General features: G+C 32.8%; 1 protein-coding gene across 1 annotated transcript; it reads left to right on the plus strand.

The window, feature by feature from the left end:
• The first annotated feature begins 1424 nt into the window (after positions 1-1424).
• LOC102806557 (uncharacterized) lies at positions 1425-26487 on the plus strand. The gene is made up of 5 exons (XM_006818724.3): positions 1425-1598; positions 11594-11697; positions 14597-14983; positions 21247-23238; positions 24628-26487. The coding sequence occupies exons 2-5, from the start codon at positions 11607-11609 to the stop codon at positions 24990-24992; spliced, it is 2835 nt and encodes a 944-aa protein (XP_006818787.3). The 5' UTR covers positions 1425-1598; positions 11594-11606; the 3' UTR covers positions 24993-26487.
• Positions 26488-27573: the final 1086 nt, after the last annotated feature.

Genomic DNA, 27573 nt, shown 5'->3' on the forward strand with positions numbered 1-27573 from the left:
TGTACCGGTATTTACTGTATGTTAAGTAATTTAACCACGTCTTAAGTGTATGTACTTCTAATGGGACAAATATGGTAGAGTTGTGTCTATGGTCATAATTAATAAGACATATATTAGTGAGTCCAAAAGTTATTTTTCTGTTTCTGTCAACATAGAAAAGTTATGGTTGCTTTCATAGACATACAAATCAAAAGTGTTTCACAAATAAAAGTCAACTAAAAGAACTCTATTTTCTATTTATATTAATATGTTTATTTAACACTCACGAGAGTGAAAAGCTATGATGAAAAATGATCGATTTGATGTTGTTTGCACAGGTTTTATATGTATCTCTGGTGGCAGCCATTTTCTACTGGTTGAACTAAGATAATATTAAATGACATACATTATATTTGTTCCCACACAATATTTTTTTCTGTGTCATAGTTTAAGTACACTAAACTCATACTGATCTAATCATGCCATTCCCATTTATAAAACACATGTGCTACTAATAGAGTAAATACTGTATGCAAATTTTATTTTCACCTTTTTTCATCGTTTTATAGTGTGTTATAATGGTAGCCAGCTACCTTAATTGCATTATATATATGTAAGCGTTGTTATTTCATGGTGTACAACAACATATATAGTGACAGCAGACAGACTAAACTACCTCATTATTTGTAATTACAAGTATTCTCAGTGTCCCTACAATCTTGATCTCACTACAAGGTCAAATCAAATAAGAGGTTGGATTTATTTACTGATGAGAAAAAATGTTGCAATTAATTATGTTCACCATAATGCCAGATGAATAATTTTTATCGTAAATTTTGAAAACAAAATTCTATTGAAACTGAAAGTGTTGACCATATTTGAAACCTTTCAGATTATGGCCTCTTCATCGGTTTTGAAGTGAGGAAGCTTTGTCTCCCATTTAAAACATAGATTACGTAAAATTTTCCTCCATGATAAATGAATAATTTAGCAACAGAAGGAATTAATCTACTGATTATCCTTACTCCCAGTGGAAGAAAGCATAGAACTAACTGAAAAAGACTAACTAGAATTCTCTGGCTGAGAACTCCTACAGGGATGGACTAGACTATTATGATATAGGGGTGTTGGCATTGAATGATAAGATGTAGGAAACCCCATCATTATAAAATTGCTTTTAGTTTATTTTCATAGGATCCAACATTTCAGTTGAATAGTAGCAGCTTCATTGCTATCAGAACCAATTTTAAATTGCTACCCCAGCAAAGTCTCCCATGCCTCCTACCTACACGAATGTTATGACCCAACAATTTTCCTTAAGTTTTATAAACTCCCTGACATTTGATATAGTATATTTATCTGCCAAGGTCTCTTAGAAGTAGAACAAGCCTCAGTGGTGATCCAGTCAACCAGCTGAGTCAGTGAGTCTGATTGTAAACACACAGTAAAAAGAAGAAAGCCAGCAGTACGCCCAGTGACGCAGCACGAGACTGTAACTGATGTCATCTACTCACTTTAAGGGAAAGGAGAGACAAGCTAGTAGCTGATAACCTGGGGGACATAACTGACCTTTTGCTGTTGGGAATCGTAGTACTTCACCACTGGTAGTTGCCTGTGTGGTAAGTCAGTGTAGAGTTAAATTAACGTATATATGTATTTTTGAATTCTGCATATGTGTGTCAGATTCCCACTGAGGAACCTCCTCAAATTGGTTATGCTGCTGGTTGTATGATTTCATGTGTTTGTAACTTAGTAAAACCTCAGTGATTGGAACTATAGTTGAGTCCTTGCTGCATGTGCAGTGGGCTTTAGTGGTGTATACTCCCTCAATCATCATTATTACACATACAAATTCAAACTCCCATTAATCACTACCATTGATCAGTGCATGCTCATGAAGTCGAAATAGATTTACAGAAATCATTCCTTCTGCTCCACCATTTTTGGCTCCATCATTCCACGGACAAAACGTCCATAGATAAATAATATACAGCTGGATTATGTTAGCATATGGATTTAGTTAATGCATGGATTAAAATTTCATTCCATTGTTTGCCCTCAGGATTTGTTTCCTGTGTGTAAACTATTAATCATGGAGTGTGAATTTATGCCTTGATACTGAACTACTGTAGAATACTATATTTTTGCTCAGAATTTATTTTCGCTATTTTCGCTGAAGGGATGATTCAGTGAAAATAAAATCCAGCGAATATACTTTTTTTTCCTATGTTTCACATTAAACTTATCAAAAATCAGTGAAAATAAATTCCATACAAAACGCCATCAAAGCCTTTTCAGCGAAAATTAATTCCAGCGAAAATAAAGTATTCCACAGTATGCATCAATCCTCATGCAGTGTAATCTAAATAAACAATAGCTGACAGTGTGTAAACTGCTGTGTGCACATGTTTGGATTTCAGTAAGGGGCAGACCACTTTAAAACAGGAGGAGAAGCCATCAATTATGAATGTAACAGGAGTGCTCTTTATGACAAATTAAGAAGTAAGAAAAAGATGTGCGTTAGTTAATGTGAGGGATAGTTGGTTGAAATAGAGGAAAGGGATTGTACCTGTAAATCTGGAAAGGGAATTGTGTGACTTTGTTTGTGTATGGAGCTCTAGTTGTTTTTAATGATTGCATGGTGCTGGGGATTAGTTCCCTCCTCACAAAAAAATTTGATTGATACAAATGTAGATAATATAAAACAAAAAAAATATTCAAAGACAATTCTTCTCCTTTTTATGAAGCTAGTCTTAATATTGGCGACATAAAAGTGTATAAATTAATATATAAAAGTTGGAAAAATGATACAGGGAAAAATAGTTGCATTGAAAGAAGTTACAGGTAAAAAATAAACTTTCTAAACTGATAAAAAAGAATTTTAACCCCATCATTTATTAATTTAATTGAAAATTGTTTGTGAAACAAATTATGCAAATTAGGTATCTATATTGTTCTAAACTTGAAACATTAAACAAAGTAATTATCAATTTGGTGTTTGTTTTCCATTCAACTTAAAAAAAATTAACACCCTCTAAAATTTTTCTATGACTTTCTTTCCTTGTGACATTTCAATCCCTGTAGTTCCAAAATGGATACTTACTGATTGACTATGTGTTCGTCTGTGCATCTGTATCCACTTGTGTCTCACATATACCTTACAGATCAAGTTAAAACTTTGAAAAATACATCAGGCATTGTATCAAACATATGCACATGTATTTGTTTCATGATTCATTTCAAGATAGCTGAATAGCAGCCATTTTAAGGCTAAAAATACATGAAAATCACACACTTTCACAATATCAGAACTGGATCTCAGTCATGTGTGAACAGATTTGGTTTAAAATTAACACATATCGGTATATTAAACACAATGGGATCTTGATGCACATGATTTTATATTTTGAATCGGGTTCAAAACGGCTGACTGATGGCCATTTTGTATTGAAGAATGCAGTTCATTATTCATGTTTCTGACATTCCTGAGCCAATCAAGTTCAAAGTTCACACATACATCAGAAAAAGATCTGCCTGAAGTAATCTGTTAATATATACTGTAAAATACTTTATTTTAGCTGGAAATAATTTTTGCTGAAAAAATTTTTTTGATGTTTTGTATGGAATTTATTTTCACTGATTTATAGCAAGTTGATTGTAAAATATAGGAAAAAAGGTATATTCGCTGGATTTTATTTTCACTGAATCATTATTAAAAATTAATTCCAATCGAAAATAAAGTACTTAACAGTATACATTTCAAGAAACAGCCTGTATGTATGTATAACAAGATGTACAATGCACAGATAAGTACATATGCACTCAAACTCTTTCATTAAAAATGACACAGAGTGTATTGTGTCATTACTTGTTTACTATAACTTTTTATATCATGCACCAAATATTTATAGTGAATGTATAAAATACTGAAATTTGTCTGATTCCTCAGTATCAAATTACATCCCTGATTTTGTTTTCCTGTGGTTGAATATTGTTACAATATTTTTTTTTGAATATTTGTTCAACTATATATAAAAGAAGTAATTAAAAAGGGAAAATTTAAATCAAAATTTGTTGCGTGGGCCAATACACAGTTGATATAGTCTGTAATTTAGTGAGTTGTGAATGTGTTAACAGCCGTCCATGTATTTACTACTGTATGGAGTGTACACTTGAAAGATTCTGAGAGAATGCTGTAAATTATTCTATTTTCACCGTAATAAGCTATTTCTGAAGGAAAAGATACTATTTCCGTACAATATTGGTTAACATACACTTGGACAAAAATTCCACCTTTTGCACAAAGTGTGAAAGAGAAGTCTGGCCTGGAAATTCTGGCAGAATCTTCCAAAAATGAAACTTTCATACAATCCTTAGAAAAATAGCTCTCCCAAAATGCATTGTGACGATTTCAACATGTTGAGAAATAATTTTGAAAAGAAATCAGGTATTTTAGATATAAAATTATGATAATTCTCGTTTGTCTTGCATTTCTGACCCTTGGAGCAAGAGAAAATTTTGGTTTAAAGATGTGATCTCCACAAAATTTAATTACTTCGGGATATTAATCTTTTGATCGTCAAATTTAACTTTTGTTACACTCAGTGATTAAAGTTTTTTTAAATTGAAAAAAAAAAAAAAATTCAAACTAAAATGAAATTTTCCATTGACAGTTTCGCAGACATACATTCCCTAAATTGTATCCAATGCTGCTTTGTCTTCTATCATGACCTAGTAGAGGAAAAAATGCAAGATGTTATTAAAAATAAAATGAAGTTATGTACATAAACACAAATGGATGATTTTTTTTTTAGCTAGAGGGAGACTTTATGGAGTCTAGACAGTATTGTCGACGATATGATTGGTTATTCATTAACATTTGATACTTGTAATCTTTAACAGTGTCTAATAACTGTCTGAAACTGTCTACATTAATGCTTTGCGCTAAATGTTTATTTTAAACATAAAAATGTGCACTTTTGTTGCATGGGTGTCAATTAACCTTTTCCCTATCAGTCTTTCTCACCCAATATTTTCTGTACTTTTTTTTATTTTTGCTGGGAAAGGATTGACCAGCTTTGTTATTAGTCCAAGAAAAGTGTTCCGCTTGGAATGTGTCTGAACCCCTCATTTAATATGCAAGAATGTAAAAATGTACCAAGAAAATTGTTTTTCTGGAGTAAATTGTAGTGTATTTTACTTATGAATGGTCAAAAAGTGCATGGAGATTTTATTTTCAATATTTCAGGTAATGAACTCTAATTTTGGGGTCAACAGACACAGTTTGAGTCAAATTTTAGTTTTTAATCATAAGAATTGGCTATTTTTGTCCCAATCTTCTGAAGGAAATTGCAGCCTATTAGCAGAACCACTTTAAGATTAGTGATGAAAAGAGGAACTGGTGGTGAGAAGGTTAAAATTTCCCCACCTTGGGCTTTCAGCATAGTCAGTGATTACCATATTTTTTTCATTCTTCATTCTTTATGCTAATTTTGATCATAGAAACACAACTTATATTTGCGTAAGCACTACGAAAAAAGCAAATATGTACAGTGTACCTGTTCTCAGTAGAAAAAGTTACGTTGACGTCCATGTAAGTTGTGCCCAGAACTAAAAAAGATAAGGATCTCATCTTCTTGTATTCATACCAGCAGTTTCTACAAGAGGCATAAGTATGGCAGCTGTTGGATAATGCAAACTGTTCTGCTGTCTTGTAGATTAGCAAACTTTCGGCGATTCATATATTTCTGTCTTTTGTGTACTTTTTTCGATTGAGCAGTAATACCGGTAATTAACATTTCTGTGCCATGTACAGTGTCATAATGATGTACACACGTATAAACTTGTTGGAACATGGATCAAATCCCATTGTAGCTCTATATTGGAACCATTCAGCATATTTCATGTTTAAAAACGTACACAGGTCAATATAAAAACCTAAACTTCCTTTAAATTTGACACACCTAGTGAGTCTGCTTTATACTTTGAAATAAGATAAACTCAAAAAAAGTTTGGCTGAGCACCAAAGTTCAGTTCAAGACGCCAATACATTTTTCAAATGGTCGCTGGTGTTATCTCCACTGTATTTCAGCCTTGTACACAGGCATAACATATGTTCTCATCTGTTATTATGTTGATGTAACTATTACATAATATTTACATCAGTGCTGATACCCCTCTTCAAGGGGGGTTTACATTGTAAACTCATTTCTAAGCTCTATTACCTTGACATATCCTATTCTCTTACATCAGTATAGAGAGACACAAAAACAGATGTGAGCATGATAACATATTATATAGAACAAGAAAACTACTTAACAATTATGAAAAACAGTGAACTTCGCAAATCCTTAACAAAATTTAGACTTGGCAACCACTGTCTGAAAATTGAAACAGGCCGGCATACAGGATTGGATTTTAAAGACAGAGTCTGCAATATGTGCGACAATGACCATGTTGAAGATGAACAACATTTTGTCACAAATTGTCCTCATTACAATGAAATAAGATTAAAACTTTACATTGTAGCTAATAAACGTATACCAAATTTTGACAAATTTAGTAATGAAAATAAATTCATATCATTACTAAGTGACGAGAAAATGTCTATTCCTTTTAGCGCAATATTTAAAAAACTGTTTTAATACAAGACAGCAGCACCTACATAAACTAAGCCAGTGATACATTCCTTGTATTCAAATTATTATCTTTTTTTTTTTTTTTTTATGCCTTTTTGTTCCCTTACTTTTTATGTGGTTATTTTTCTTTTACTAATATCTGATTTGTAACCCTTTTCATCCCCTCCGGGGGATGTTGTGTGTTAATAAATAAATAAATAAATTATATATATGTACACATGTATTTTTACCTTGCCTAGGGAGGGAAAGGTATATTAAGGGAAAAATGTCTTTGTTGTCGTCATCGTTAATAATTTTTACTGTGTGCACAATAACTTTACTACGGTAATTCTATTCCAAACTTTATCAAACTCGGTTACCTTATTCATCAGTATAAAGTCTTCCCCTTAGTTTGAATGACAGATGTCCTATATGAAAATATCATGTAAAAATCTGATAAAATATTTTGACTGTTTCTACTTGACTGATCACTGGTGATACACATCAAAGGTCACTGATCTCAGTGGAAATATGCATTGTTGTATGTGTTCAATGAAGTAAATCATTCATCTTGTAATAATATCATTGGTAATGTATCTCCCAAATTTCAAAAATTACATAAATAGCAAAATGTCGCATCCAACAGAGTTATAGAGCTTTTATAATACTGATTCAAAAATTCACTTCAAAAATTACAGTGTTTGAAAATGTAGATTACCGGTATAGTACTATTGACATCTCCCTCCACTGGACACAAACTATCTATTTGAGTTGATTTGCCTACAAAGCAGAGCTTGCAACATGATAGTTATTCCTAGAGGGATTTTTTTTTTACTTTTCAAATAATACAGTAATCATACAATGAATATATTAAGGCAGTTCATACTTGTCTTAGTAAATCATTAATTTTTAACAGACACCTGTACAAAATACTTGGGCAAAAGCCAGCTAAGATTTTTTGTTATCTTGCATTTTTTATGAATCTATTCATGTCTAAATGCATCACTTTTTTTCTGAAATGAGGCATTTATTTTTATACTAAAATATCTGAATTACTTTGAAAAAAGTTGGATAATATGTCCTTTAAAATAATTAAACAAATTAGGCACCAATGTTTTTGTAAGATATTTACATTAAGGTAGAAGCCTAGTCATAATTTTTGACAAAATTGGTCATAAATCGCATGACAATGTTCATTAGTTTATTATGTACAATCATGAAGCTATAATGTCCTATGGTACAATGAAATAGTATTATTTTGTGTGTTACAGTTTTGCTTTTTGAGAAACACGTCATAATATTTCTTGAAAATTGCTATTTTTAGAACAATTCCATAGAACACAATGTTAAAGAAAATTTGCATTTTTTGACACTTTTTAAAACCCAGATTTTTTAAATAATTCACTAAAACAAAAAGTACTCCATCATTAACAATATATAATTTTTTCAGCCTATGTCACCAGGTTAGATTTTGAGATATTGCATAATATCTCTGCCATAGAAACCTGTGGTAAAAGTGTTATTATAGTGTCAAAATGGCGACTTTCCACTAAAATACAACCATCAATTTCTCGAAAAAAAGACTGGTGACCCCCAACTTTTTTTTGGTCAATATCCTTATATTGCCTTGGAGTTCAGTTTATTGCAAAATGAATAAATTCTGGGTATTTTAATTTATGAGTAGGCTTCTACCTTAATCAAAGACTTTTGGTAGACTGCTTTCCCACAGCTGTTTCAATTCTAAAACTTGTTTGTATTCAAAATTAATTATGATAATGCATATTCATATTGAAACAAACTATAATAAAGGAAATATATAACAATAGGCAAGGTCACCATAGTTGAGCTATGTTTACATTTTTAGTCTATTCATTTCACTTCCTTTTCATCAGTGATTTTTCTGCAAGCTTCTACAAAGTTTTCCTGGATCACCTTGGATTGTTTCCCTCGAAATATTTGCATAATTAAATTTGTTTTGATACCTTTTAATGATTAATGCATACAGTCTTCTTCAAAAAGGTCTGAATACAATTTTTTCATTTCTTGGTTCCAGTAAAGCCATCTCCTATTACATATATGCATGACATCTGAATACATTTACATGGCTAATAAGCTAAATCGACCTCTGCTTCAGAGTCCTCAGAAAACACTAGACAAGGTTAGTATGAATTGATAGAGGTCCAACTTAAAATAAATATTAAAATTCATAAAATTAAAATTGGTCACTGAAATACATTAATCATTCAATTTGTATTAATATTCATAATTCACATTAACAAAAGAAAACATGACAAAGGTCATATTGTCGTAGTGTCATTCAAACGTCATGTGGGGTTCGTCAAACACAAAAGTATTTTGGAGTATTTCCCTGTTTAATAATGTTCTATATACATATTTGATGATGATAAATTTTGATTGAGTTAGGGTGTCTCAACACAATATTTCCCTTTTCGATGATCAGCATTCATTCAATGATTGACACAGACGTTCGGGTCCATGTCTTCCATGAGTTCTCGCAGTGAACGGGAAATCACCTATTAGAAATTACCTTAATTAATATTCAATAGATTCATTCAAGGGAACACCAAGCATCAGTCATGGATGTCTGAAACTTCAGTATAAGCGTACATATACAATAAAATATCTCTCGTAGAAGCAAACATTAACAAAGAATTAGTTGTCTGTGTCATTAAAGTATGACTTTGACCACAGACAACAATAGACATGTCTGTTATAGATATAAGTACATGAGTTACTAATATGGCAAAATATGGTAGCTTTGCTGGACAATTTTTATAAACCACTTGCTTGTTGCTAAAATAGTCTGAATTTAATAAAAAAATTACTTTGTTAACCTAATAGGTTCAGGGATCTTTTTATTACATGATAACTGTACAAGTGTTAACATGCCCTCAAATTATGGGATACTGTCATGTCCCATGATGCATCACTGGAAAAAAAACACTCATAATAAACTGCAATCTCTAGTTACTAAAAACTTTCTGGCTTTTCAGCAAATTTCCTAAACAATCACAGAAAAGGAAAACTTGAATTGCTTTTCATAAAACATACACAAAAAAATCGAACCATGCATATTTAGTCCTGTGCAGATCAGTAGGTAATTAGATCAAGTCTCAATTTAGACTAAAATAATGTAGATGCTTCTAGGTAAACAACTAAGGACCAGGCAATGAAATAAAATACATTGACCTGCTAACCTTAAAAGGGTGTGCACCAGATAGAATTTCAATGAGATGATGTGAATTATGTTAAATATGGTAGCAATCTAAACAGTGAGCTAGATAAGAGACACCATCAACCATATCATATTACAAATTACTTTCAACTTCAAAACTACCTCTAAATTTCACCTGCTGCTCAGACACTGGAAACACAAAGAAACTGTTATTCCAAGCACAGATTGTTAAATCTATTAAAAGAATGTTTGTGTAACTTGTCTTGAATATTCAAAGAATCAGGTATCAATTATTAACAGAGAATTTAGATTTTTTTTTTTTGAGCAATGTGTTGTGAATTAAAGAGAGATTTCTCAATACCTGGGATTGCAGCATGTGTTCATGGGAAGCAATTTACCAATGTGTGGGTGTTATCTTGTATATTTGATTGATTGAACAGTCATTATACAATCATTTTTAGAAAGCTGTGAATGTTTTTATTTTGTTCTTGACATTTTTAAAATATTAGAAACCATAGAAAACTCTCCTGTTACACCTAGATGTGTTTCTTGGCCATAGATGCCATTTCGTAACGACCATTATCTTTGCGTTTCTTATTCATGTCATCAATCATCTTGGCCAATTAACATGGTACATGTATGCAGATCTCATCATATTTCTCTAAATATTCAACTTTATCATGTGTCAAAATATTTGAAATATATATATTACAAGGATATATTAAATTGCAAATTGCATTTTTTACTCAACAGCAAAATTATCATGATAATTCAAACATCACTCCCACCACTGAGGCCAAATGGAGTGGCCACATTGAGTGGCCTACTTGAGTGGCCATTTGTGAGTGGCCACTTCGAGTGGCTACATACAGTGGTCACAAATAAAGTTGATCAACATATAAAATTTAAAACAAGTTACGTTTGATTTACTTGCCCAATTAAATGCTGCACACATAAAACTCACAACTGGATTTTAATTTCTCTACTTTCGCTGATAAGTAAAATTGGCTAAATTAAATCTACATGAACATGTGAAATAACAATAAAAACTCGTTGTTTCCATGACAAATTTGTAAAATTACAACACAATGAATATGCTCAAAATATCAAAATAGTGAAATGAAAAGTGAAATAAATGGTTTTACAATACCCGTACCCAGCGTCAACCCAGGATTGGTTTTGCTGGATTAAAAGCGCTATTCTCAAATCTTCCATGTTGAATCTTGAAATGAGACACTATAAACAAGCTAAATATTAGAGTTAAAGCAATCCCTTCTTGTGGAGATCCAATAGTAAACAGCACAGCTAAAATAATTCTAAGATAAGAAATTATTGGAATAGTACATGAATAGACATGAAAGTTGAGTTAAATACAAATGTATGAGCAGAACGCAGGTTAAACCCACTGATGCTTACAAAACGATAAAGCCTTCACTCCATCAGCATTTGTGAGCAAGGCTTCCAATAAGGAGGTACTTGTACTTTTCACAGAGAATGCATTATGTGTTTTAGTGTTGACATGAATAAGCTACTTAAAACTAAAAGAAACAGCTGAAGTTGTCTGAAACAATTTTCTACATTTTTTCCAATCATCATCATCATTTTTAACAGCTGACCTCAGTCTGTCTGTCTGTCTGTCAGTGGAAAGATTCCATTAAATGACTTGGGATCAGTTGACTGCTTTTTACAATGTTTGTATATATCCATTATTTGTGTTAAATAAATCTATCTCATAAACTTTCTATATTCTGGATTAGGCTACTGATTTTTAATAGTGTCTGTCTGTGTTTTATATCTGTAGATATCCTTGCAGTATGGACCAGTATCAGCTGTTTTTCTATCTGCTATTGTTGGCTGCTATTGGTAGTTTGTGCCCATCCCATGCAGAAGAATCTGATAATGAAGGTAGGTGCATGGCTTGCTGGAAAACTAGGATTTAAACAAATAGTGCTGAAGATTGTTATTACTGTCTTGATCAAAGAATAAAACTTGTACTCTGACTATTAGACATAATTGTTGCAAAAAATCAGTTTTCAATAATGATTTTAAAATCACCTGTGTTCATTTAGTTTGCTCATGACTGGTAGTTATTATGTCATTGTCTTCAGGTGAATTTTAGTTCCTGGTCACATGAAGTCATGAAAATAGTGATTTTTTAAATCATGTTTCTGTCAATTAAAAATTGGCTGAGTATATTTTCCTGAAATTTTTTTTTTTAAATATCTTATATCAACATGTTCCTAAACTTAAAATCAAAACTGATTACTGACTGACTGAATACATTTTTGATGTGACTGAAGACAACAATGTAAAATATGACTGTATAATACTTGAATAAGTTTGGATTTGTGTACACATGTGGCCTGCATGTACGTAGCTACATATCAAAATAAACACAACCATGCTTGGATTAGATTAAAGTACACAGCTAAAATAACAAAAGATACAAAAAATGTTTATTCTGTCAGGTCTTTCTTCAAAAATGATTGACATTGAAGTTTGTGTTAAACATAACATCACAGGGTAAATGCTCTGACAAAAACCCAATAACATGTTATAAACTGCGACTCAGTTTTGGGGTTTTTCTTTATTTATGAAATTTGCAGAAAAATCACATTACTGTATCTACACGATTTGTAGCACATGCAGTTGTGTTTCTATAATCAAAATAAATCATATTTTAATGATTCGGTATACAACAAATGTTTGCTTATATGCGCTTCTAATAGAATAAATACAGTACATTTTCTGTTAGGGACAGTCATTCATAAACTTCTAGTTGTTGCTAATGTGTACGCCAAAGGAATGTCGTAAATAGTCATACCTGATTTCCCCAGCAGTCGGCATGTTACTGTTAACCTTTTAACCACCACTTCCCTCTTTTCATCACGCACAAATTCACAAATAGTCCTGTTTATAGTCTGCACTTTCTTTCAGAAGATTGGGACAAAAATAGCCAAATTTTTTGGGTCCAAATTTTAAAATTGACTAAAATTTTGTCTGTTGGCTCCACATTTGAGGAAAATCTCCAGAAATATTGAAGAATATGAGGAGAAAAGTGAAGGAAAAGTTGAGCGAGAAAGTCTGGTATTGAATAGGTTACATTTAACCATGAGTATTACCATGTTTAGAATGTTGTAAACAGGAAAAAGGGGATTTGGGGGTTTATACAGTGTTTCTTTTGTTCATGTCTTTAGCAGTTCCATATTTGAGATTAACATAGCTGAAATACTTGTTGTGCAACGGTTACTTACCCCCCTAGTTTTTACAGATATGCATCTACTGTTATAAGATTTCCTCTAAAGAATCTTTTTAATGTAGATTGTTGCTCCTTTTTTTCCATATTTTTTTATTTGTGAATATAAGAAATACATAAAGGATAAACAAAGAAGCTGGAGCGAATGGAAACATTAGAAATGAAAAGAATTAAAAAAATTATCAATATTATTTAATTTAAGGAAATGATATGCAAGTAATGTGTATATGTATGAATATCTCAAGATTTTTCCCCAAAAAATCCAATTTTTATATTTTCCCTGAGAATAGCTCTCAAATCAGTTAGATTTATTCAAAGCATGTCTCCAATAAACACTCGTGTAAAATCAAAATATTGTAACTGGATTATGTTGATAGACACATTTCTGTTATTCCATGTACTACTGTAAAGGGGTTAATTATTCACTGGGTTTTAATTTTGCTTATTTCGCTGACTGGAAATTGCGCTAAATTAAAACCCGGTGAATATGTAAAATTTAGCATAGAATACATTATCTAAATGATAAAACCGTGAATTTAAAACCCACTGAATATGCCTGAAATGGTAAATCAGCGACATTTTAAACCCAGCGAAAATTAGTCATTTTACAGTACTTAATAATGGGGTACATATAATTTGCATTTCATTAAAATCTAAATGAAGAGATGTGATTGGCTATTTGAACACTCACATGAATCTGTATATCCAATAACAAAGTGGCATATATAACAATCATTCCGATTGGTCAAATCGTTTCCATCTATCGTTTGTAGCTAATTACAATCTGTTCATTGGTGTGTGGAAATTTGTGCAAAAATTTAAAATTCATAAAAAACTTTGACGGCATTGCATTCAACTGTGATAACTTAACTTAATAAGTACCGTTGAGAGGTTATAAAAGGCAGGTTATTGGTAAAATTTGCATATTTGGCGGGAGATAATAACAGAGCGTTTATTTGTGTAAACTGGCATTCTAATTCATTTTGAGGAGAATTTATCTACCATGTAGTGCGCATTCTATATTTTGTATTCAAATTCCAGGTCTAAAATGCACTCCATTTGAACATATGCATAGATGGGAGGGGCACAAGACAAACGGACAACAATTTTGTGCATATCAACAAACTAGCAGAGTAAACCTGACCATAAAAAACTACTTTCAATGTTTGTAGTTGTGATTCTCTGCATTTACGCTGATTTACAAAAGAGATGACAGAGACAGATGCGTCACACCAATGACATCACATGTTCAGTTTAAATGCTGAGCTGCAATGAACATGCACATTCTTCACAAGGAGTTTTCTCACAAAATGCACAATATTATAATAAATTCATATTAGCACTTGTACCAGGTTTCCCTGTTGATCATACACACACAATCACTATGAAAAGTGTTCACAGTCGTGCAATCCCGATTCGGTTAGATATTTAAGCCAGTTTATTCAGTTTGTGACGAGATAACAGGCATTCCAGTGCCAGATATAAGACTTTGGTTTAGCCAATCAGATTGATAAATTCAGACTAACCATGTTATAATTATCATTCCAGGTGATATGGAGATTGCCACGCAGTGCACAGACTTAGAAATATCAGTCTGCCTTGATGTTCTACCGTACAACACAACCACGCAAGGACAAAATCAAACCGTCCTATTGAACAGTTTTCCACAACTAGAACAACCAAACTCTGCATGTGCAAAAGATATCACATTCTTTTTATGCGGATGGTATTTTCGTCCCTGCCAGTCGGTAGCTGATCCACCCATATTACCCTGTCGTGGCTTCTGTGAGAGAACACTGGAGACGTGCAACGGATTAAACAAGGAGTATTTTCTGCAAGTAACCAACGGCAGTGGGTGTGGTTTACTCCCCTCCATGCAAATATCACCCAGAAGTAAATTGTGTCAAGAATCCTCTGTGCCTGTGTCCCCTGAAGGTAAGGTTTACCATGCTTTACAACACGTGTCTTTTAGTTATATTACCTATTAGAGACTCCGTAATTATTTTGAGTAATGGTAATTTGAGTTATTTGCAAACTACACCACTGGAGCAGTTCATGTAATTAGCTTCAGGTCTGCTTTTTCTCTTTTCAAAATCAATTTAAAAGGTAATGGTAAAAAATTATTTAAAACTTAAAGTATTGAAAAAACATTATTGTAACAGTCACTTTCAAAGACAAGTTTGGTAACGTCTACATGTATATATTCTTAATTAGCATTAATAAACTCCATCATTTATATATTTGGGAGGAAAAAAAATGTTAAGCCAAGCAATGTCTTAATAAATCCTCCATGTAGTCGAGGTTATACACCAGGTTCATGAATGTGTAAACTTGACCCAGTAAGCCAACACCAAAATAAGTAATCCCTCAGGAGAGGGAGACACTGGTTCATTAAGATGGTTCAGATTGAATTAAAGTTTATATGTTATTTTCTTATTGCTTTTATTATTATGGGTCACTAAACCATTTTTCAAGCAAAAAGATTGTCATCGAAAGTGGCAAAAGTTTGCATTTTTTCACTGGTTTCAATGGCGAAAAAATGTTATAAAATCTCAAAATTGTGCTTGTGACATTAGATGAAAAAACATTTAAAAAAAAAAGGCATTCATTTAAATAAGTGATAATACCCGGTAGTTGTCAGTATATTCAATGGTAAGTTCTCTCCCATCATGCATTGCATGTACAGCTACATAGTCAATAGTGGAGTGTGGCCCAAACTACCTGTACCCTAAATTGCATCAAGGCATCATGGGAAATGTGATTTGAATGTTTTCGCCCATTATTTATAGGGTGTGTTCATATCCGTTTTCTGCTTTGAAAAGATATATAGTTTATCATTGAATGTTTGGATTTAAATAAAGCAATGGTTGATAGTCATATTGAAGTCATATTGAAGTCTTGCATGTTTGTTTAAACTTTTTATACCGGTAGCTGTTGTTTTAATGTTATTCCAAAGTCCCCTGTTTAAATGCACAATCAATTAAATATTTATGAATAGTAAATGCTTGTTTGTTTTTCAGAATTTTGTTTTGCAAATCTCGGGGACCAGTTCATCCTGCCCTCTAGTGGTCATTTCTTGAGATGTTTTATTTTGTACTTGTTTGAGGGCGATCATGTTGACTTGTGGTCTGGGTGATCCTAATTTGTCTTGTTTTGGTTCTTAATGCCATTTTAGATAAAAGTTAATTTGAAAAATAACAACATGAATTGTGGGTAGCCACTTGTCTGTTATTTTGTGTAGTCTTTGCTTTTGTCAAGATAAATTTGAAAATTTTGACAAATCTTAATAACACTTCACTTAGCTTGTCAGAAATTACATTGAGAATACTGACTGCAAAACTCATTTAAGTATCTTTCTCACTCAATAGATAAACAGTTGAATTAGTTTTTTTCAGATTTTATTCCTCAATGCTGTTATACAGAAATCTGCAATATTTTGCTTTGAGCTGATGTGGGGAGGGGGGGGGGGGCACATGATGATCCTAATGGTATGAGCAATTCCATATTGAGAAAATTACATTAAATTTGTTTCAATTTTGTGTTTGGAAGTTTCGCATTAATACGTCTATGTGGTTCTGTTGTGCTAAATTGTTAAGTATATCTTATATTTTATTCTGAGACTTGAAATTTGCGAAGCATATTTCCCAACTAGTGCACCACCTATGTCCCAAATCAAACTTTATGTTTTACCTCTGTGTTTCGTCCACCGCGCTGTCGTATTAATATATTAATATATTTAAATATACTTGTGAGATACATGAACAATTTCAATAATTTATTGCGGACTGGTTCAGTACTTGATATATTTAGTAATTTGAGTCATTTTAAATCTAAGGCACATCAGTTGATTCTTGAAAATTCAAATATTTTAAATGTATATGTATTTTATATTATACTTTTGAATGTTATTGTATTTTGATGTATGTCTGAGTGAAGAGCCTGTAAATAGGACTTGTGCCCGTAGGTCTTTGCAAGTAAATAAATAAATTATTGGTAGAAAGTGATAATTTCAACTTCTAATTCTAATAAAGTCTAATTACTTTGATATTATACATATTGGTACCTCAGGTAGACCTCTTTCAGATTTGTTCAATACACGATGATATTGTTAATTCTCTAATTTTGATGAATATTTTTGTCATTTTTGGTAAAAAGTAATATTTTTGATTTTTTGTTAAAAACTGATTACTTTGCTATTATATGTATAGCTACTACGAGTAGACCTCTCTCAGATTTGTTCATTTTCTAATAATATCTTCAGTTCTTTAATTGAAATGCGCATTCCTAACAGTGGAGCTAGCTCAGTCGTCAGGCTGCTTGTTTTATTTAACACATACCAGTAGTGTAGGTGAATGATTTCTGTTCATCTGTCCAATTGTGTCCAATTATCATGTTTCAGTATATCTCAGATCACTTCATTCTGTTTGCTTAAAAATCTGAACTTCCTGTTATATTGAGGGGTTAATAGGTCTAGACATTGGAATTTATAAAATATCGTTTTTCGGAAATTAGTCTTCTATAAGACCACACTTCCATACACTTGAAAATTTGGCTTAAATTGAGTCTGGAGTCTCTTACAATATCACTATATTGCTCTATTAGTGCGTGCATTGCATACATGGACAAAATAACCATATATTAAATGCAATTTTGCATAAATGTGTACTGTATATGCACTTTATTGGATATGCTCTTGTAATAGAGCAAATACTAAAGTTTTATTGAAAATGCATATAGATTACATTGTAATGGTGTAATCACATGTCTAGCGCAAGATTTATATTGTGTATTATAAATTGCAGTGATATTGAATTCCTATTTTGGAATTGTTTAAAACGTTTGATCATCAGTGTTGCATCAGTGTAATTTTAAGTACAATTGTTTGGCATAAGGTAATTTATCATTCAAACTTCAGTGAATTTAATGATATAAAGATATTAAATACATTTCTGATAGAAGCATATAAATAAAAAAAAAAAACTTTATTGATTACTAATTGTTAAAATATGACTTATCTGGAACATAAACCTACATAGTCATTTACTAAAAAAAGCATATGCAATACTAATAGAGGAAAAAGTTACACATGCTACAAAGCACTTTCAAATGCAGGGAGAACACTCTGATAATATACATTTGAATTTGTATTGTAGGCTGTGATATCACAAGCAATCACTCAGCTAGGTCGAATAATGTGTACATGTATGTAGCAGAATGAAATATCTGATTATAAATGAAAAATGATCTCATTAAATGGGTGGCTCAGTGTGAAGATCTGTTTTGATCTTGTACAATGTTGTACTTACAAATCACTCCTAGCACTGCAGGGCTGTATACCCTTTGTACATATCAAGATTGATTTTTTTCTACAAATACGACAAAAAGACATTGTTTAATGGTGATATACATTAAGCAAGTATGTAGCCATGGTTACAAACAAAAGCAATTCTAATAAGAGCCCTAATGAATATATCTCTCTGAACTATATTATCTCTCGTGTTTGTGTCACTATCAATCCAAGTGTATTTCAAGAACACTTAGGATGAATTAACCAACATCAGTTCAAAGCCGAGTAGAATTTTTTTCTATAAATCACATTTCCCACTTAATATGGATAGGTATCTCAAATTGCATGGGTGTCTGTATTGAAAAGCTTAGCAGTTAATAAATACAAGTAATTTGATAGAAAGACACGCACTCAAGATACCATTAAGATATCATCCCTAATGGAAGTCTTGGATTCAATTCTAATCTCCCCCAATGACGTTAGTGTATATTGAATCTTACCATGTTGCCGCAACAATGTAATATATATGTGTGTATTCATGTTGTAAAGTTGCTAGGCTGCCACCTAAACCACACCTGACGTAATACGCTTACATTTTATTGCTCTGTTTCTCTCATTCTGAACAAATTGAGACGGTGATGAATGGAGTCGATAAACATACGTATATTAGAAGTGCGAAAAGGTGCTGCAGGTTGATCACAGAGTGCGAGCGAAACAGATCACGCAGTAATCCTGTCCATTCCAGTTGTAAATTATGCACTAAGTAGTAATGAGTTGAGGGGGTGCCTTATTAAGGGGTTGTCTCCAAAAGTTTAAAAAGAGTTTACAGTTTAAGGAATTCATGGACATAGTGTTAATGCAGTATACATTGTATGCTTATTCAAATGATTGCTTTTTATTTTAGAACAAGTTTCAAGCATTCAAATTCTAGCTGATAATGAAATATTTTCACACCTCCAACTTGTATTACTGTTAGACTACAATGTATATACAATTCGAGTTTATTTGTTTGCTTGTTAAAATCTTAAGTAAATTTAGCAATATTTAAAATAATAATAATAATAATGACAACACTAGTATAGAAATTTGAGTAAAAATAAATGTATATAATAATTATAGTAAACAAAACAATAAAATTATGATATTCAGAATTGTAATGAAATAAAATCCAGTATTGGATTTGGAAATATTTTTTTAAAACTAGTACGTGTAGAATCCATGCCACTGCTAAGCAGAGATATGGACAATTTTTCCTTCTACATTTGTATCATATATTGTATGCTCTCAATCAGGATTTACTTGTAATTTATTTTATTGTAATTCAAAACCACCAATTTATTGATTCAAAATAGTGTAAAAACTGATTACCACATGTATGTGCATATTAATTAGCCTAATTTGCATAACTATTTGTAGCATACTTTGCTTGATAAATAATGTTGCACATCAAAGGAAATAGCATATATAAGAATTTAATATCACTGCAATTTATAATACACAATATAAATCTGGTGCTAGACATGTGACTACACTATTAATCTATAGAACTTTAGTATTTGCTCTATTACAAGAGCATATCCAATAAAATAACAATACACCATGATTAAAGAGATTAAAGTCTATTATGATTTTGAGTTTTGGCCTTATGTAATTGGCATGCACATTGTTCTAATAATAGTAATATACATTTTTGTATATAATATATTGTAATAATGCCCTCATTTATATAAAACCCAATTTCTTGACAACGTCACGCTCAAGCATGTTGTAAATTTTTATTGTGGACGCTCAAGCATGTTGCAAATTTTTATTGTGGTTTATTTGCTATATATAGTGAGTCAACCATATTAGGCAACTCAACTCCCCAGTAGCATACATGGGTGTATACATGTACTTGTACATGCATACCTGGGTTAAGTACCAATAATTCCACAACAGGTTTACATTCACTCCTGTGTTGAGAGACATTATACTTATGGAACTTATGTAATAATTCAACAAAAAAATATGCCTACATGTACATGTAAAAGTATATAAATGTACTTTCTGAAATGTGTTTGCAGTTTGCAGACATTTAATCGCATTGAGAGTGACATAATGAGAACTTCCTGGGTTTTAGTAGGAATGTGAGCAATGAATCAACACGATAATTTACAGAGTAAATTTACCATTCACTATAGAATTCCAACCACGAATGGTGAAAGCTTGACTGAAATACATACATGTATTGCTTTAAACATAGAAATAAATGCGTGGAAAATAAAGACATTAACAATTAGTGAGACCCAGATGTTAGTTAGGGATATCCAATTACTGTTCAATATTTGCCATTACTTTATATTGATCTATGTTTTCAGTTAACACCTCTATGCAGAAAACCTCTGTAGATAGACAAAATGAATGAGAAAAATCATCCTCAGTGTTATTGTCCACGGCAAGGGACCAACAAACATGTACTTTAACCATGAAAGATGGATTAAATTTCCACTGCCTTGCTTAAAACTGTCCCCAGCTAATATTACACAACATATTGTAATTTGAATAATTATCTTGTGTACTTTTATCAATCAATAAAAAAAGATTTAAAGTACATGTACCCTACAAACTCTCAGTTTGCAAGAAATTTATCAAATGGCTAAGCCTTTATTTTCCAATTAAGTAAATGGAAACTGAAACTACAGCTTTGTGCATTCAGAAATTGTGTTTGTTCCAGGAGTACCTTGTATTAATGGCGATCAAATTAAGTCCTTCTTCAAGTACATGTAAATTCCACACATTGATACTTATTTGTTTCATGTGGTGCAGTAATTTAATGTAGAATAAAAAAGTAATATAAGATCATTATCCAGATATTCTCAGAGTAGCCTGCACAGTTGCTAATGCAAGTTTTTGCTTTTCTTTTCTCTTCCAGATTCATCAAGTCAACTCATTCAGCCTACTAGTTCAGAAACTTTGGCCTCGTCCTCACAATCAACTCCTACGCATTCTTATTCAATAGATCCGCTTGTCTTTTCTGTTTCAGCTGAGGCCACAACTCCTTCCATTTCCCCTGTTGTCTCTTCATCATCAGCTCAGGCTACTACTCCTTCCATTTCTCTGCTTGTTCTATCATCATCAGCCGAGCCTACTACTTCGTCCATATTCTTGGAATCACCTTGGAACCCTTCCTTGCACTCTTCCGCCGAAGCAGATGTGATTCGAACAGCATCGACAGTTGCTATGGTAACTGACTCCTTGAATTATTTCTTGCCATCAATGTCACTGTCACTATCTACTTTGTCTTCTGAGTACCCATCACCAGTTCCTAGTTCAGTAGCTGAAAAGTCAAGTTCAGATTTTCCAATTGAACCATCTTCATCTATTATGTTATCTCCATCATCAAAAGTTCCAGAAGAGGTTTCTTCCTCATCACCTGGGACATTACGTTTGAGCACCTCAAGAGAATCATCCCCCATCTCAAACATACAGCTTTCATCAACATTCTCTTCTCAAAGTTTGTCATCAGCATCACTCTCTGCTCTACCCGTTGTCATGGGTATCTCATCTATTTTACCATCTCCTTCCTCACAGATTCCTGTCTATTATTCTTCCTCATCATACATGCTTCCTCCTCCTGGTCCTCCTCCAATGTTCCCCCCTTTCAGTCACTATTCTTCTTCCCATTCATCCAGTGACGCAGCCTCACTGTTTCACATGACAACATCCTCTGTTGAGTCATTGCACGTGACAGCCACATCATCAGCGACATTCCATTTGAATTCTGATGATTATACCCCAATTAAAGTTCTCTTCCCAACACCAACAATTTCGCAGTTACCATACATAATTTCCTCATCACATCTTTATCCAAGTTCCAGTATTCCAACCCCAGAAGCAAGAATCAGAACATCTTCACATATTTTCCCAACACCCAGTATTTCAGCCTTCTATCCTCCCGCATCTGTATCCACCGATCTGATGCCCGCCTCACAGCTCTCAAAAGCTGTGCAGTCTCTAAATTCAGTTGTCATGCCAACTACCTCTTTTCCACTATCTCTCATAACTTCATCTGCATATGATTCAGAAAATGTAACAGAAGTACCAGCTACAGAATCAGTGCCTGTAAATCAAAAATACAAAATTACACTAGCAGGCGATTGTGAACTGGCAATGCGCGAAGAGAGGAACTTCTCCAGGGCATTTCTGCAGCTGCTGTCTGAAACAATACAGTTGGATATAGGAAAAATGAAAGTAGACAAAGTGTACTGTGGTTCAACCATCGTAGAGTTCTCAGCCGATGTTCCACTTGAATCAAACGTCTCTGTAGTACTTCAAAACATTGCAGATGAAGACGTGTTTGTGATGATATACAATGGACAGAATTTCACAATGATTGATTTTTTTATTTTCCCCCCAACACCGACTCTAAAACCTACACCGAAAGGACCCCATTCTCCACCAAAAAAGCCATCACAAGGAATAAGTTATGAGCAACAACAGTTCATCATTTACATTCTCCTGGCGACTGCCTGTGGCATTGCTATTATTATTGGCATTGCCTTCTGCATCCAGAAATACAGCAGGCAGTGTTGTCGCACACGTAGTAAAACGTTTGAGCTCTCCATGGATGAGAATTTCGTTAAACTGTCTGATTTCAACATGGCACACACCAGTATACCTCGACCAAAAAGTATCTATGAGCAAAACATAGACACCGCCGGGAAATTCAGGCCTTACTCCAATGAAGAGGAGGCTGCTCAAGTAGTTGCTGAGGGGACATGTGCACCTCCTTCCAAAAAGACTTCAAAGGAAGAGCCTGAAAATCCTCCTCAGGTTGGTGTGGAAATGTCACCTGATAGCATGAAGGCTAGTAAAGAGTTTGCACGAAACAGTGTGCCTGAGTGGGACCTGCCAAAGTTAGAAGGTAAAGTAAATTTACTGTATATCTAAGGGTAATTTATTTGTCAGTTATTGAAACCGCATTTGTTTCTCTCTAATTAACTTGTGTGTCGTTGGCCTATTAGTTCGTGGATACACTGACTTGTGAGCAGCAGATCCACAATCCAAAATTTAAAAAAAAGTTCAGAAGTCATTTTACTTTGCACATAGATAACTCATGTACACGGTCTTTTAAGTTATAATTTACGTAACTCTCTTTTGTGTTATCCCTTATAATCTGTAAGGTCTCAGATGTTATTTCCTACTGTCTTGTGTGATTTACAACTTCAACGACTTGGGAGGACTGTTGAAATCTACTGATTTAAACAGATCAGACACTACATGTATCTGACATCAGAGAACTGATTTTTTATTAGCATTTTTTTAATTCTGTGTTTTATAAAATTTTTACCTACATGTATGTGTTATGCATATTAACAAGTTACTTTGAATATTGACAATTTCAGGACTTGCATACATATCACTTCTTTCAATTATTAACACTTTATATCACAGCAATATATATTATAGCTGTTGTCTAGTAGTTCAGACCTTGGCAGTTAGTTATTACTCTTTGTAAGTGGGTGCAAGAACATGTACTAACTAATTCGATAAAAACAAAAATAGGACAATAGCAGCTGCTACTCAGCTAACGAATTTCATGTTCAAAAGCAGAAAACTTAATTATAGATAATCTTGTATCGGCACATTTTATCCCTATTATCACTTGCTGATTTAACTATTATCCCAAAATATCGTCAGGGAAACAAGCTTCATCAACTTAAGAAATTAAAATTGATGGTCATGAAAGAAGTTTGTAAAATTGATCCTTTTTGTGTGAATTATGGTCATTATGAGTACGAGTTCAAATTTAACTGAACATTTTAATGTATTCCCTCAGAAAAGCCTGTGGGAAGTATCTCCTTCAGCTTTATTATTATTATCCGCCAATTGCACTGTAAACAATATATAATGTAGATGGTTTCCACAGCGATTTACAGCAGGTTTTGAGATCAGTTATATTACCAAGTTTACTAGTGTAATATAATTCAAGGGTGTGCATTGAATATAGATATTACAGTTGGAAATTGACGTTTTATTATATACAAATTCACATATTTATTGATACTTTAAATATGTTTTAACATACTAGTAATTGCTGGGGGTTCGATTTACGTAATAAGGGCACAATTACTGTAGTTAGTAAATTCTTACATGTCCACATGGACATGGAGTATTTCACTTCCTAGTGAAATTAAAATCCAGCAAAAAATTAAAGAAGATACATAAATTCTCTTTTTATGTTCATTTGCATGTATATCAATAGCTTTTCATGTTATGATTTATCATACATTATTATGCCATATGTTCACAGGAGTTGTTAGAAAAGGTGACGATAAACCACTCAAAGATCCTGACCATCCTTCAAATGCCACTTTCATGCCTTTATCTACCTCTGAACCATCCATGCCACCTACAACAGCACCACCACCGCCGCCGCCGCCACCACCACCACCACCGCCTCAACAACCTGTTCCATCTCCTAGCAGCAGCAGTCCCCGTGTACGTACAAGTGATACCTTTTCTGACATATCAGATACTTCAACAGCTGAAACAAGACAGTTGTTACAGTCCAGGGACTGTTCACCCATGGCGAGTGGAGTAGATAACCTGGCTATGGTCTCAGACACTGCCTACTCGCCTTCTGGAATGAGGCCAAAAAAAGAAGGACTGATCTAAAGAACCAATTATATATCTGTTATGTCTTCAGGAGAGCGAAATACAACATTGATGTAGATGTTCACATGTATTACACCTTTTAGAAGTGCATATGGTAACGCTGAAGTTGTTCTCATCCAACCCTAATCCCAGAAAACTACTTTAAATTTATTTTAACTAGAGCTGTTATTTATTTTGATAAATACTCACATTGTGAAAGTGTACATCTAAAGAAAGAAATAGCAGTCATTATTTTTAAAATTTTTAAATATATTATCTTTTTATACACACTTTTTTTTAAAATACCTCTTTTTTATTTATACATGTGTCTATAATATCACTGCCAATTTTGTTAAAAGAATGACAGGGTTTTCATCATTCTGATCAATGTGTTGAGTTTGGAAATAAACTTTTTTCAGAAAAAAATTAAACAAATGATGACATTTACAATACAAGAAATGTTTGCTTTGTCAATTTAGCAACCTTTCCAGTAAACGTATCTTGAGATCTCGACATAAAAGCAGGATAAGAACCAGTTTATTCTGGGTTAATGAAAAGTACAAAAAGTGCCTTAAGCAATAGAAGTTAGATGCTTATTAATGTTCCGTTACTGTGTATTCACTAAGCATACTGAGATTGTTTTTCATTATGTATAATATATAGTATCTCATTCTTGTAGTTGTTAACAGCCTTAATCAGACATATGCAGCCACAATGTATCTATTATGTTATATTCAGTTATATTGTGTTTCAGCATTTAATATAATTTAAAGTTCGAGAGTAGGGACTACTGTAAAACACGCCTTTATTTATCAACCATGTTCGTTTTAGCTATTCGGTAATTTCGCTTGTCCAAGATGTTGCTAATTTAAGTATATTCTCACGCAGTCATTTCATGCATGTTTCGCTAAAATGGCATGTGGCTATTTGAACGTGTTTTACAGTATTTTCCATCTTATCAATGTTGATAAAACGATGCAACAAAAACAAGCGTATTTAACCTCAATATATATATGTTTTGAAAATATTCTATTCTATTAATGATTTGTGTTATTATCGTATATAAAGTGTTTCGTAATGTAGGTAAGGTGATGCAAAAGTGCCTCATTCTTCATTTTCGTTTTCTAAAACACAATATATTTTCACGCAATCTATTTATATAGAGTTTTATATTATGTTACGAAAAATATAGATTTTTCAGTCAAACTTTACGTGGGTCGATTTTATATGCTTAAGGAAATAGGGTTGAGATTGTGTCTCTTTGTTATAACAACTATTTTTATAATCAATCTGATTTAAGTTTTGATACATTGTAAGTTGTGCTTATTGTCAGTCAAGTTCGCACTTATTCTTTGATGTTACAATAACATCTAGTATTCGGTGGATTATTTTCTAATCTACTTATTTATTTGGAAGTAAAGTTCGGCGAAATTGAAGGCAAGTTCAATATGGGAAGAGTTCATTTGCATACTTGATTAGTTGTATAATAAAGTTAGATTATAATCATTGTTCCATATATGGAAAGACCGTTTATCTGGTATGTGTGTGGGTTATCCAATGAATAAGATTGTTACCAACTAAACCATTTGTGTTTTTGTATGCTTCCGGCATAAGATGTAGTATTTTGCTCCGTTTACCAGCAATTCACCATGTCTACTACATTAGGACAATATCTAGGTGACGTTTCTTGTATATTTGTTAACAGTATCTTTCTTTTAAGCACTCTTTAATTTCATTTTTTCGAACAACGAACATTTATTCTCCCAGTTGTAGTTTATATTTTAATGTGAGACAATACAAATTGGAACGAGTTTTCTTCTGTCCGGTCGGATAACATTGAAGCGTCAATATTAATACTTAATTGAGGCATTGTAAATGTCTGAAATAAACTCCGAAAGTCCACTGAGTCAGATTTTTCACTAAAATCTGGCCTGCTAGTTAAAAGTCGCTTTATTTTGTGGTTCCTTCCATGATTCGCAACATTTAATCATTATTTGTATGCATTAATATTATTTGCTGAACTATGCTTTGTAACTTAAAGGACTGCTGCTCCAAATTAGTTCTCGGAATTACAATGCATTCGGTAAAAAATATTGTCTTTACATTTATGAATGTAATACAACTGTTGTAAGGGTGTTGCCAGATACAATAATTGTCCTGTGGAATCTCAAAAATCTGGCTTTGATTAATAATATTCATATGTCATGGCAAACAATGACAATGTTGTTATCATTGGAAATTTATACAAATGTGTAAGTTTTTAAATTATTATTAGTTCACAAAATTCTCTGATCGTCCTGTGACGTCCCGTCTTCTGCTATTAATTCTACTGTATTAATCTGCTGATCGATTAAATTGATGCTTCTGACTTACAACGTTGGATTGTTCACCCACCAACAGGGAGCGTGAGGTGGGATTAGACCGTCGTGAGACAGGTTAGTTTTACCCTACTGATGAGTAGCTGGGATTAGACCGTCGTGAGACAGGTTAGTTTTACCCTACTGATGAGTAGCTGGGATTAGACCGTCGTGAGACAGGTTAGTTTTACCCTACTGATGAGTAGCTGGGATTAGACCGTCGTGAGACAGGTTAGTTTTACCCT

This window comes from Saccoglossus kowalevskii, chromosome 4, assembly GCF_978046115.1.
Source record: "Saccoglossus kowalevskii chromosome 4, keSacKowa6.1, whole genome shotgun sequence".
NCBI classification, from domain to species: Eukaryota; Metazoa; Hemichordata; class Enteropneusta; family Harrimaniidae; genus Saccoglossus; species Saccoglossus kowalevskii.

Excerpts from the sequence above, each read along its gene's own strand:
- LOC102806557 (XM_006818724.3), top strand. The coding sequence starts at position 11,607 with ATGGACCAGTATCAGCTGTTTTTCTATCTGCTATTGTTGGCTGCTATT. Across the intron at positions 11,698-14,596 it reads AGAAGAATCTGATAATGAAG|GTGATATGGAGATTGCCACG; the intron begins GTAGGTGCATGG and ends TTATCATTCCAG. Across the intron at positions 23,239-24,627 it reads GGACCTGCCAAAGTTAGAAG|GAGTTGTTAGAAAAGGTGAC; the intron begins GTAAAGTAAATT and ends ATATGTTCACAG.